This window comes from Seriola dumerili, unplaced genomic scaffold, assembly GCF_002260705.1.
Source record: "Seriola dumerili isolate Sdu_G_001 unplaced genomic scaffold, Sdu_1.0 BDQW01000219.1, whole genome shotgun sequence".
NCBI classification, from domain to species: domain Eukaryota; kingdom Metazoa; phylum Chordata; class Actinopteri; order Carangiformes; family Carangidae; genus Seriola; species Seriola dumerili.
Window position 1 is genome coordinate 8,234,945 of NW_019174474.1, and position 14,135 is coordinate 8,249,079.

The 14,135-nt window shown below is 39.5% G+C and overlaps 1 protein-coding gene and 1 long non-coding RNA gene across 2 annotated transcripts; one reads left to right on the forward strand and one right to left on the reverse strand.

The window, feature by feature from the left end:
* Positions 1–226: 226 nt before the first annotated feature.
* LOC111228400 (cryptochrome-1-like) lies at positions 227–10,062 on the reverse strand. Its single transcript, XM_022754252.1, has 11 exons — positions 9,112–10,062; positions 6,030–6,138; positions 5,575–5,717; positions 5,227–5,411; positions 5,002–5,090; positions 4,516–4,656; positions 4,044–4,355; positions 3,766–3,917; positions 3,046–3,248; positions 1,939–2,076; positions 227–1,534 (listed from the first exon to the last, which is right to left on the reverse strand). The coding sequence occupies exons 1-11, from the start codon at positions 9,267–9,269 to the stop codon at positions 1,452–1,454; spliced, it is 1,713 nt and encodes a 570-aa protein (XP_022609973.1). The 5' UTR covers positions 9,270–10,062; the 3' UTR covers positions 227–1,451.
* A 2,134-nt stretch (positions 10,063–12,196) lies between these two features.
* LOC111228723 lies at positions 12,197–13,399 on the forward strand. Its single transcript, XR_002665378.1, has 4 exons — positions 12,197–12,363; positions 12,652–12,738; positions 13,028–13,168; positions 13,274–13,399. It is a non-coding gene; the product is annotated as an uncharacterized LOC111228723 (long non-coding RNA).
* The last annotated feature ends 736 nt before the right edge of the window (positions 13,400–14,135 follow it).

Sequence of the window (14,135 nt, forward strand, 5' to 3'; positions counted from 1 at the left end):
TGAGACCAGTGAGCACGCTCTCATGCACACCCCGAATGACAGGGACACAGAGAGGGCCAGTAAAGAGACATATGTGTCTGACAGTGATGGTATGGATTTTTTGAGGGCCCACCGGGATTTGATGGCAGTCCAATGATGACTGTGGGTGTATTGTACCGTTGTGAGGACCTTCCCAAAATTTACAAAATGTTGTGCAATCCACCTTGACACCAAAAAAACATTGTGATGAGGTTGTAGTATTTAAACAATACAGCTTAACTCAAAAACATAAATAGGCAGCTTTACAGTCCAATCAGCCATATGTGCACCAAACATTTGTGCAAATTAGACAAACAAAAATATGGGGATTTAAATGTAAAATATATAACTTAAACTATAGTTTGTCTTAGTTAGCTGTGAACATATCTCACATTCTTGGAGATTCCAGATTTCCTTAAAGTAGAATGATGCGTCCTATCTACTGAGTGGCAGCAGGAGACTCTGAGATCAATTTCCTTTCCAAATGACTAACAAAACAGAAAACAATTCAATTTGTACATTTTGCAACAAACAAATTTCAAGTTTTTTAAATACTGTTCACAATTACTGGAATTCAATTCCTTGTGTGAAGAGAATGATGGCAATAAAATTTGTATTATAGTGCAATAAAACAAATATAAAACAATGTTTGTCTTGTATTGCCATTTCGATACAGTTAGAATTTGGTCAAAAATACAAAAATAATAGATTTAACATCACATGGGAAACAAAAGCACATGCATTCACGGTAGAACTTTCGAGTTTTGGTAACATATTATTTACAAAAGTAGTTGTGAAATTCCATGACCAAATATACAAAAGTTGGAAATTAAAAACAATAAATATTTACAAAGTATATGACAGCCTTTGTAAGGCTTGCTTTATTGCCAAACCTGACAGTCTTACTTCTAATTTCCTTTACTACTGTTTGAGTCAGTGTGCCAACAATGGGCGAGGGTGTCAGCTGCTGTACATATCTTCTGATTCCCATCACTACAGATGGAGAGTTTGACATTTTCACATGATGGTGTGGAGGCCACAAATACTGTAGTGGAAGACAACAGGTGGCCTCACAACACTCTAATGTGAAGAGATTATTTTTGTTTGCCTTTTTTTTTACCTTAAAGTGTAAGGTTTTATTCTCTCAATTACGACCAATTTCTCCACGTTCCTTCTTCTGTTCCTGAGATGTGTGGTGTGTTTTACAGTATCTGAAGACCAAGACACGTGACTGATTGACTCATTACAAATATCATGTACTGTGGAGAGTCCTTTAGACTGACGGCCAATAGTACCCGCTGGATCCAACACCCACATTCTGTCTACTCCATGGTTGGTAGTTAAAGTTATTACTGTGTTAGCTGTGTGCGCTGCAGGATAGGGTGGTACCAGAGGATACAGACTGACAACCTTTGTATTCAGTCTTTTACACGCTATTTGCTCTGCCTCCAGGATTTAGAGCTGCTCTTGGATGGAGCCTCTTCATAGCGCCTCTTCTGAGTCGACTGTCCTCTTTCTGCGTTAAAAGATAACACACAGGACATAATAACAGTTAGAGATTATTTGAAATTAATTTGGTATCATCTTACATTTTATATTTTGAATAGAATATAAAACATTGACATCAATTAGTTCAACAAGTGAATATACTTATGAGGCTATTACTTTTCTTTGCAGTATAGCGTCTTGAGAGCATATTATTGTTTTTTAATAACTCTGAGTTGTTTTGGCAGAACAACAGTAGTTTATTCAATATTTGAACATAACAAATATCATGTTGCCAACTTTTCCAAGTCTCATGGGTATTAATTTTAGCCATGAGTGTGATGAAATTGAGTAAATAACATGAGTATCTTGTCTGCATTGTACAATTTAAATGTATTTTAACCAACAATGATGTCAACCATCCAGCCTGTGTACCTGTTCGAGACGTTCTCTCCTGAATGGACGGGGCTTCAGAGGGCCCTCCTGGACCATGACTGGTCCCTCTGTTGACTCCCGCAGCATTACTGCCACTTGGACCATTGCTGGGATTGTCAGGTACTGTTGCCAGCAGGCCTGCAAAGAGACCAAAGCATTTAATTTACTCACAAGACAATGTTTCTTTGAGAAAATAATAACGAAGATTAGTTTTTTCTTTGACATGATGATAAAATGGTTCTTTAGCATGGGAGCAATCTGTAGCTCAGGAGCATTGTTCAATGTTTGGCAGCTACTAAAAACACGAGTAAACTCTTTTAGTAAAGCTAATGAATAAGTGGACATATAAAAGAGCCACAATGCTGTGCATTTATAAAATTCTAATTGTTCAACTCAGACAGTGAGTGCCTTGATGAGCCTGACACTGAAAGTACCAAAAGCAGCTGATTGATGATAATGTTTGTGTGGTGATTACTGGTGACTGCAATTTTGGTCAAATTAGATCAAACAGCCATCTGACACTAATAATACACCAAGGCTTTGACACTGCAGTACCTGAAAGCAATAAATACTGCTAACATCTGGCCTGGAGAACAACATGGATGTGTATGGATAATATTTGCAGAGAACAAAATGTGACAATTAGGATTTTCAAATTAACTTTCTGATCCCTTCACCCTCTTCATTTCTAGGCTTTTTTACACATCATGTTTTTACATGTGTCGGTTTTTTGTACTTGGGTGGTTGCTGATGTAGTTTAATGAAATAGTAGCACAACTTTGGGTATTCTATCTGTCAAATGCCCCTTATCAATCACACAATATCATTTATTCTGTTGCAGTGCAACTAAATAAATAGTAATGCAATACTATGTGCTGTGCATTTGTGAGGCAAAGCAATGAAGAACATAGTATGTTAGCTTTTAGATCTACTGTCCGAAATTGTGGTTTATGGGGTTGGGTCTCATAACAGGCTTGCTGGTATTGCAGGCTGGTATTGACAGGCTATTTTCATTGACAATTGTTTATCTGTATAAATCCAGGTAGAATTCCAGATATTAAAAAATACATTAAAATGCGTGCTTGAGTATCTGAATCATGTCCCTACCCAGTCCTCTGTAGCAGGAAAGCTGCTGGTAAATTTGCTTCATCCGCTCTATGTTGATGCGGCTGGCCTCAGCATGGTTCACCATGGGCTTGGGGTAGTGCACTCCTATGATACACTTGGCTGCCTTCTGCACTTCCTCTGGGGCATTCCAGGGATCATAGATGTATCTGGCTGGAAAGCCCCTCAATATAGGTAAATAACGCCTGTAAGCAGACAAAGAAAAGAATGAAAACAGATGTAGAATGAAAAAAATTATGATAAAAATGGGTGGAACACGATATAAGGTGAGGAAGACTAATGTAACACTACAGAAATTTGTGACCGCCTTGTCTGAGATGTTACAGATGAGCCATTTTAATTAGCTGGTGTTCAACCATCATTAATACTGAGTGTGAAAGTGGAAATAAGGTCACAATTTTTTTTATCGCTATTTACCAATTACTGTACATGATTGCATCACATTTGGGAGAACTTCTGTGGTGTGATGCTGATAAACCACATTATCACAAATACAAAACAAAAAATGTATGAAATCTTAAACAATTTGTTCATATTTTGGAAATCTTTATGCAACCACGACAAATCATTTCCCCCCTGTGAGGCTACAAGAGATCACAAGGTTAACCATGTGATCTTCCTCTAATCTAAATGACTGCATGGGACATTATGAAAGGCCTGTGCTTTTACATTCATATGATGCAGATGAAAGTACTGACTGACCGTATGTAGTCACCACTGGGGTCTGTGCGTCGTCCAAATCCCACAGGGCAGTAACAGTGGAAAAACTGCTGGAAAAATGAACTGCATGAGAGCCACATCCAGCTGCCAGCATTTACACTCCAGTCTGCATCCAACAGCAACTCTTCAAAGACCTGTACAAGACACAGACAGGGGACAGTTGAGACAACGCATGGTAGTTATGTAAATCAGAGCAATAGGCACCAGGACAGCAGACAGGTAGCTTCATGTACTATTCATGTACTTTTCTTAGTTCTTACCTTCATGCCTTCTTCCCAGCTGACCCAGAGGTCTCCCCTGGTGAGGAAGCAGGCCACAGCATGCCTTGCCAAATGATGGATCCACCCCTCCTGCCTTAGCTGGGTCATAATGGCATCTATCCAGGGAAAACCTGTCCGTCCCTCTGCCCACTTGGCCAGCGCCTCTGGGTTTCTGTCCCAGGGGATCTGGACGCACACAGTGTTTCCCTCCATCTTGTCAAAGCAGGGGTTGTTGGTGGCAGTCGTATAGAAGAACTCCCTCCACAACAGCTGTCCATACAAGGAAAGTGGAGGGGTGCTGTTCTTCTTGACCTGATAAGACAGAAAACATAAAGGCAACATGAACAGACTAGTTTGACTCGTTCACCATTACACAAAATAAATGTTTTTCCACTCTTACTTTAAAATTTAAAAAATATTCCAAGAATAAATTCTTTGTATTGGCTCATGTCTCGTCTGTGGCCATTCATACCTTCCTGTACAGATCAGTAAGTTTGAAGTAGAAGAGCCGACAGGAGAGACATCCAAAGCGCAGGTAGGGGCTGAGCCCTGTGGGACTGGCCAGCAGGGAGTTCGCGTTCATACGAGGACGCTCAAAGTTTGCCACCCATGCCTGTAAAAAGATGGTCGGTCAGCTTTAACTAAAATAATACCACTGAACATTTGAAGAAATGACAGACATCAATAAGTTAGGAAAATTAGGACACTTTTCAGTCTCAGGCCTCAAAACTTGATGCTCAAAAGAGGTGACACAACAAAGATGCTGTTGATCATGATGATGATGATGAAATCTGTCTGGGCTCAATGTTTATATTTACTGTAAGTTTAAATCACCACTGATGGTCCACAACACTAAGACAAAGACTTGAGCAAGGTGAGTTGTGAGCTAAAGCCAGAGGTAATGGTAACTGCAGTCATTTCTTTTCGGTGTATACTGTGTAGTAGAATGTCTTTTTACCTTCCTCTCCAGGTGCCGCTCTAACCTCATGAGGGCTTCTGTTTCTCCACCTGGCCACACTGCTGTGGTCAGGCCCTCTGTCTCAAATCCTAAAAAAACAAAATATACAAACCTGTAATATACAAGTCTGTGGCTGTGCTGGTTTGCATTTGTACATATAATGCAACGCCAGAGTATCAATGCATACAACATACACACACACTCACGAATAAAGAAAAACCTTACCAAGCTCTTCCAGGGAGGGCACCCCAAACTTGTCATCATGGTCATCACCAATGGGTGTGGCACATTTTTTAATGACCTCAGATGTGATTGTCCCTGCAGGCAGCTCCACAGCATCCATATGGTTGATGAGGGCCTGGAAGCGCTTGTATGTAAGAGGAGGCTGACCACCATTGAGTTCCATGATCCTTTAACAGAGAAAAAAGGGAATGCATTAAAAGGGAATCAAACCTAAACCCACACACACACACACACACACACACACACACACACACACACACACACACACACACACACACACACAATTCAACAGGCACAATTCACATTGTTCCAAACAGGTTTGTTACTCACTTTTCCAGATCATAGAGCGTGTGTGAAATCCGCACTATCACCTCTACCGCAGCCTCGTTGGCTAGTTTTTGGATGGCGGTATCACGTTCCTTGCCAAACGGCTCAGAGTCGTATTCATAAGATAAATGGGTGATCTGCCATTCCTGAGAAAAAATGTGATGTACACACACATGGACAGTCATATATATATATATAATTTGTTGTTTTATTCTGAACAGAACAATGTTAGGTCACTTGATATGAAATAAGAGTCATAAGAGATTTCAACGAATGATATACTGATATCCAAGATGTTTTTATTCATTTAAAATATTAGATATCTTTGAAATATGGAAGTTCGATGTAATCAATATGGAAGGCAGTATCAAAAGTATCAAAATTTGATTTATTTCAAAGCATAGAAAAGCAAAGAAAAGTATACAGCTGTGTCTTCTAATCTATGTGATCTCTGGTACCTTAAAAAGACGAGGGAAGACATCTGTAGGCTGGCCTCTGATGACAAATAAGCGGGAGTTGATTTTGCGCAGGCTAGCATCCAAGTCCTCTAAACAATGCAACAAAAACCTGGAACCAGACAGACAGAAGGATGAACTAATCAATTATACATGCAAGATAACATCTTAACACCAAGGTTACAAAAAATGCAATCATGAGACCATTAATATTATTTGCGTCTACACAACCACTGCTGCAGGGGGAAGGTATGGGTGGGTGTGTGTGTGTGTGTGTGTGTGTGTGTGTGTGTGTGTGTGTCACATGGGTGACATTTCAATGGAACAATAATGTCTGTGTAGACCCCTCTGATCTGATTGAGTTAATGATTAAGATGGATAGACATTCAAAAGCCTCAGACTGTGGCTTAGCATGTTAGCATATGTGGCAGTTAATCAACAACACAAAACAAAGTGTTATACAGATGATCCATGTAGAATTACTGAACTGTGACTATATACAATGTAATTCTCATCAAGGCATCTCTACACAAGAGGAACAACAAAAAATGTTATGATGGCCTGGACCTGGGCGTTTCATGCAAATGAGAGAAGTGGTTTTTGCCCTGACAGAGGTACTCCCTTCTTCATGTACCTCTAACCTTGTGACTTTGTAGACCATTACATGGACAAAAAGCTATATCACACACTATAGGAAAGGGAAAACTTCGAAAAGCATGATAGGTCCTCTTTAAATTTAACTGTGTCATTAAACTTCAGTGGAGAAATACAAATTGTATTATGCATCTGTGACCAAAGACAGTCATCCACTACCATCAACCTGAGAATGCAAGTAGTAATCTGCTTTAATGAAAACTGAAATGAATACCATCATTTGATCACCTGATACGGACTACAGACTATATAAAGACAACAGAACAAAAAGCTTGCATAAATTAAGAGAGTGGATGAAATGGAAGATTCAAGTGTGTGAACAGGCAGCCCTCTTCTGGTGAAGTTTTTGTCGACACACAAACCACCATGCACTGCACCTGCAAAATGTTACTAGCAACCACACGTAGACACTTAACACGAGACTGTGCCTTGTGTCAGTGTGGTAACTTCCCAACATTTAATACAGTAAGAGGCAGAAAGACAAATGTGTTTCTGCATTTGAATCAAACTTTTTCTCTGTCGTGCAATCAGCACAATGACAGCAAATCTGAACTTGCTCAAAACAGACATAGCACCTTTGGTTAAAGCCTAAATGCTTTTTCATTTTTTGTAAGATTTGAGTATCAAAAACCTATTACAAATTCATACAAAGCAGGTTATTAGTTCTTAAAGGCATGATCAAACCTGAAAACCAAAGGACAGAATAATAACAACTGCTACCTTCTCACTAGTGAGATTGATGTGCAGGTGTCCTAATCCACGTGATAACATAAAGCCTTGGATGAGCAATAGGCTCCTATCTCAAAAAGTGTGGAGATCTTGTAACCAACAGTACCAATGAAAGAAATGAGTCTCATGTATTATAAAAATGAATACTATGAATTTGCAGAAATGTATTTCTTCATGCAGTATTTTAAACTCCCCAGTCTACCCAGTCTCTTAAACTAACAAACTATATTATGTTGTCTATAGTTTTATTATTACAAATGAATCATTTAATAATTCTTCCACTAACACTTATAAGTGGCACTATTGCGCACAGAAACAGAGCAGTAACATTGACTACCACTGAACTTTGAAATACTGTCAAAGTGCTCGCGATAATATGGGAAAAGCTGAAGGATGAGGATGCATGTGATGAGCTAGAAATAATGTGCACATTGTAAATGAGGTGATGTAGCTGACTAAAGGGGGTGGTGTGAGGCAGGGTCTGGTAAGTGTGTGTGTTTAATGTAGGTCAAAACTGTGAGATGGCATGATGTAATGACCATAACACACTGACCCAATTTCTTACCCCTCCATTGAAGGCTGAGCAGCAGTTAGTAAGTGGGAAAAATTGCTTGTATCATGGTGGTGGTTAGGCACCACACTCACTGTCTGGAGCCTTTTCACCATACACAAAGATCCCACTATATTGCTGTAATAAACGCTGCCTCTGTGCGTGATTTAAGATAGCATGCTGGCATTCCATAATCAGAGGCATGAAGTGTAACACAAAAGTGCAGCACTCCCCTTTACACAGATGTTGATCCGGCTATGTGACTACCACCGATGCTGGGTTACCTTTTATACAATTCTACCATCATGCCATTTATATAAACGGCAAGGCAGAATAGGTTGTACTGCTTCTCTTCTCCTTATGCTTCTCTTCATCTCATCCAGAGTTTTCCATGACTTTTCACCATGTTTTGTTGCATGTTTGCAACTCAAGGGGGAGTGACCATGTCAGCCTCCAGATGGTGACATCCTGTCAACACTGGGTGGAATATAGGCTATGCCCAAAGTAATTTACTATTCTCTACATAGAGCATTGTTAAGTGTCTAAGCTGTTTTGTTTTGTACTGCTGCCCAAATTTTCATATCCTAAAATGTCTCATAAGTGATTAAGCAATAGTTACTAAACATGTGAAATTGAGCTTTATGGATGACCTAAATAGTGTGCATCATCTTTTGACAACTAAAAACACACCATTTCGTCTAAAGATATAATTTCCCACGTAGAGAAAGGATTTTGCAAGCAACAGTAGAGGATATTGTCAGTTACAGGTGCTTAAATCAAGTGATCAACTGTTATATTTTAATTAACTAAACGAATGTAGGCCATCTCCAGTGACATTAACAATCAAATATAATTCCACCATTTAATATCTAATTTTACAATATTTACAACGAATGTAGGAGAAGACTACATAAGACTGCGTTTAACCAGAAATGCAAACATGTAGCACATTTGGACTGACAGGTAGATGGTAAATTAAGTGGAAGTGGGAGATCTGGATGGATCATCTGTAAAATTCTAATTAGGATTCTTTAGATTTAGACTGGAGGTCCAGTAATGATGAAAATTAATAGTTAAACCCTCCACACACCTATCATTCCCTTTGACACTCACATACTACTACAAATTCTGACATCCTGTCCCACCCCTTACCTCCACCTGTTGATGCCCACATTGGAAGACCCTGCGAACCAGGGGTCCAGGATGTAGATGCAGCGCAGGGTGTCCGCTCCCCGGATAGAGTCCCTTAGAGACGGGTTGTCGTGCAGCCGCAGTCCCTTCCTGAACCAGTGGATGGTGTTGACCACCATGTCGACGGCCCTCTTTGTTTATCCCTGGTCGGGTCAGAAGGAGGGGAACGGGGTTCCCAAAAACAACAAAAAGACGCCCTCTTGCGTTGATTTGGCAGCAAAATAGTTAAGTGTCCATTCAAATTCGAGGACGAAGTAGTTTTTAACCTGGTCAGTGGATTGGTGGGGAAACGTTAGAGGTTTGTCTGACCTTAACCTTGCTCCATGAACATATCCACAGAGTAGGGTCTCCCGATCAGCAGCGGCTGCATCTGTGGACAGCAGGTGACCCCGGAGGACGCAAGAAAAACGGCACAACTCTTGTCTCGATTAAAAGCAACGACGAAGTGAGCAAGAATTAAGCTCGAAATAAACCCGTATGCAGCTACTAGCGATGTGTTTAAGTTGTATAACTTTCGCCAGCTATCACACGAGGCGTGAGTGAAGCCCGTGTAACACAAGCTTCTAGGTCGCAAAAAAGAACAAACGCGCAAATATTTCAGGTTTGTATCCACAAGCAGCAGTAGTCTTCACAAATTAAACACACAGTCAACCCCAGAAATAGGCTAAGCATTGGTTATAAATTGTAACGGCTGGTAAACTCCTCGGCCATGCAAGACGTCCTTTCTGTATCGACAGTTCCACCCACATGGATACGCAGGGAGGAATGGAGGACTCTGATTGGTCAGAATCAGCCCTTATACAACTTTTCCTCTGTCACGTTTCGGTAATGTGCTTTCCTATCTCTGCTTACACGCTGAATACGGTTGTTTAAAATGATTCAAACGTCGAGATTTGCTCGTACTCTCTCAGTATTTTCTGTCAGGGTTCACTTTGGGGTGCAGAAATAAAAAAATAACCTCTAGAGGTTTATGATAAAGCAGCTAATCGGAGGCTTTGGATTGTGTTATGTGGTATACCCACAGTTACCCGGATGAGCACATGCCGTGCGGCGAGGTTTGCCTCGTATCAGGTGTGCTCGATTTAGTATAGGGAACGTACCGTTCGCACTGCAGTTGTGCGTTTGGTCGAACATGTCCAGCCCCGCCCGCACTAAGAGTCGATAATCTCTAAGCAATGTGAGCCACGTTAAATTACATAAAACACAAAATTATGACATTAAATCTACAATAGCTAATATGTAACCATACGGGGTCAAGGCTGTATTATCAACCCAGCAAAACAGGAAACTGCCCACGGCTGTCAGACCCCAAAGCCCTAAATTCACCTCGTATAATTTGGGTCTACATGTTCACACAATCTCAAATCTGTCTGTAATTTGTAGGCCTACCACTGAAGTGCAGTAGACTATCAAATATGATGGGCCCTTCATCCTCCATTTTGTGGCACTTGTCTTGTAGAGGGGCTCTGTGTCAAAGTATAGGTTTAATACCTAAATTGTTTTATTTTCCAGTGTTTATTCATATTGCTTTATTTTTTTCTGTGTCACGTAATGAACACACAGAAAAACAGTTTTGTTCACAAAGTCTGTGTTTACGTAACACTCGTTTGCAGTATTTTGCTGTTTTTGAGGGTAATTTTCAACACATTACAACAGAACTGCACTGTAAACTAGAATGAATCTATCAGCATATTGTGGTTGATTTTACAGCTGTATAGCTTAGGTCAGTAAAATGATAAATCAGAGTTGTTACTGAATAGTTCCTCATTACTTTATCATTATGTCACAATGAGTTCCTTCACAACAAATCAGAGACAGCAAGTTTTCAAACAGTAAGTGCTTTAATTGTAATATTCAAGCTACATATATATATATATTTATATCAATAATCATATCCACAATATTTTCTGATGCATTAGTGATGATGATGACTTAAAAAAAATTGTATAATAAACTGATTAATTTTACCTCATCTTAAACATTTAACCATACACAGTAAATTTCGCAGTGTTAAATATGCAGTGTCAAAGTGCATTGACTCTTTCGGAGTTATTACAACAACAGATTGAGTAGAATGCCCCCTGGTGTTGGTGAAAATTTCCGGAGTTAAAACACGCCGTGTTAATTTGACTCTGGAAAGCCCCGCCCACCACTTCCTCCTCCAAACTGTTGAATATTTTTCTGGACGCGCAACTACTGCGGTAAGTTTCTTATTTTTTCCATATTAACTCAATTTTATGTTGGCGTTTCAGCAGAAATGGTGTTTTAGGAGAACATTGTGTTGTTGGCCCCCGTATTTGAGCGGGTTTTGTATCTTAACACCAAATTCGACAATACGGCTAACGTTACCAAGTGAATACCTAGCTTAAAATGCGCGCGTGTCCAACTTGACCATGTCCGCAAAAGGTAATTAACTTAGCAATATGATGTGGAGAGATAGTTTTTTTGTATTAAACATAACTTAAATTCTGGTGAAAATTGCCGTGAGTTGAGAAAAAATAACCCCCACATTGGCTGAATGGCTGTTCAAATCAGCAGTAACGTTGATCATCAAGTGTGCGGCATGTGCGCTTTTTTAAAATGATTTATTTGTTTTTACTGGTTTACCAAACAAATCCACCAGCTAAGTTAATTATTTCATATTATATCAGCATTTGCCTGTGTTGGTGAGGGGAGTTGGCTAAACTAGCTAACGTTTGTGTTAATAAGTATTCTAACCTTGATATTAGTCTCAAGGTGATTGAAATTACTCTGCGGCCGAGTCATTAACATATTAACTTCAGTCATTATATTCTACGGTAAATGATGTGATGTAACATAAAGCTCTATTCGGTTTTGGGAAGCAGTTTGCACATGTCTCCCCTCCAGCTTGGTCTGCTCTGTGACGTACATCAGTTTAGACGGCTCGTAACGTTGTTTCAGCAAAATGTAAAGTGGGATCATATTTGTTTTTTGGAGTGATTTTTTCGTCTAGCCTACAGTAAAGTTAACAGCACAGACATGTGTTTTATTTTGAAGTAAAAAAAGGGAAGTAGTCCGTGTGAAATCATGCTTACTGTCGCAGTGCGTGATGTACCGTCAGCCATAACAGCTGTTGTCTCAAACTTTGTTTTCTCATTTGCGTTAACGTAAAGTCACATGGTAAAAAGAGATACTTGTCACATTGCTGAGGCACGTTGCTGGAATCATAAACGGTGGTTACAGTGGACGCAGGTAATGTGAGTCCCAGGCCAAGCTTTTGTGATGTGATTTGATTAGTTCATAAGCTGACGTGATTAAACATAAGTATAACTGATCCCTGCTTGTCATTTCTGCAAATAGCTGATCATTTGTCTGCTGTTTGGTGGCCTGAAACAGCAGACAAATGTTATTTTCAAATTGAACATAAAAGTTGGTCTCGTTGGCTGCTCTGTTGAAAACCATGCACTTACTGTTATATTTGTGTTTTTGTTATCATAATAAGCATATAAGATTCTGACAATGAGGAATTATGTGCTGCAGGAACCATGTTGATTAAGGCCAGACTTGGTGATGTCCAAAAATTTGTTAGAATAACAGAGCTGGATCTGAAAGAGTTTTTGATTGCAGGTAAGAAATTGATATTGGAATTAAGCTTTGCACTGGAAGCTTTAAGGTGCTAATAGTAACTGTAATAGTAACTTTTGAGTACAAATGTTACCATATCTAATCACACTTAGTAAGTTTGAATGCATGCTTTCTTTGCTTAAAAAGTAGTAATAATATAAGTTTTATGTCACACATTAATTTATTGATGTTTGTTCAAAAGTGATGTTCCAGATTCATTGGATATGTGTGAGTATTAGACCAACATGAATTCATAAGTCTGGTTTACACAAGCATTTGTCTTCTCCTGTAGCATTTGCAAAGTTTGGTGTGCCAGCTGTGACAGAGGGTGTAAAGGTTGTTGACAGCTCGGGGACTGAGTTGGATGACGATGTATTTGAGGATGTAGTTAAGGATCCCTCAGCTGGAGTGCTAACCATCAAATATGACACAGGTTTGTCTCAGTTACATTTGTAATTTATATTACAGTATTTAATGGACATGCTAGTTCCTTGTGGTTAATATTTTTCCTTCCATCTGCTTCTCCTATCATGGTCAGAATCTGTCTCCATGGTACAATCTCCTGAGCAGTCTGAACCACCAACCCTTGATTTGTCTGATTCTCAAGATACAGACATCCTTTCAGAGAGTCCTTCCGGTAGATGGCAGAGGCTGGACACAGAAGCCAAGCACGTAAGAATTAACACACAAACACCAGAGCAGAAAAGGAATTATTTTTAGGGCACCAAGGCCATAAAAAAGAATATAGTGTTATTTTAATGACCATTTGTTTTTTAAGATCTTTTTTTAAATCCCTACTTATTAAAGGGATGTATTCTCAACATGCTGATTTGTTTTGCTCTTTGTTTGAAGTTGGTGGAATCCATCTTGCCAAGAAACCTGGTGGGGAACGCATAATAAATGAATATAATCGAAGCAAGTCCCTGACAGATGAAACCAGAAGGAAAATGGTGAACATACTGGCAGCTGACATGACGGAGAAGAATGGGTAATTTGTAAATAGTTTTTAGTTAGCTCAATGTAGCTTTTAGATTAAATTAAAATCTTTGTTAAATCCAGTGTATACCAGCTGAGACAATATTGGTTTGTTTAATCTCTGCAGATACATCAGCATCACGATCACTTTAAAGGTTCCAATTTCTTGAACATCTGCGCGATTCATGTACTGTAGTTCAGTCACTGGGACAATTCTTGGTTTGCATGGTCTGTTTGGCTTTTTGGAGTCATGTATGGGCGCGTCAATATTGCTGCTCGTTTCTTGTCTCCTGGCCAGAAACACATTTTTCAAAAACTGTCATTTGTGAAGATGAATCCGGAAGTTGTTTTAAGAACTAGGTTGATGCGCAATTGCACATGCACTATCAGGAACTGTACAAACAGATCCTAGCGTCTGCCTCATG

Excerpts from the sequence above, each read along its gene's own strand:
- LOC111228400 (XM_022754252.1), bottom strand. The coding sequence starts at position 9,269 with ATGGTGGTCAACACCATCCACTGGTTCAGGAAGGGACTGCGGCTGCAC. Across the intron at positions 5,412-5,574 it reads ACGCTCTATGATCTGGAAAA|GATCATGGAACTCAATGGTG; the intron begins GTGAGTAACAAA and ends TCTCTGTTAAAG. Across the intron at positions 1,535-1,938 it reads GGAGAGAACGTCTCGAACAG|AAAGAGGACAGTCGACTCAG; the intron begins GTACACAGGCTG and ends CTTTTAACGCAG.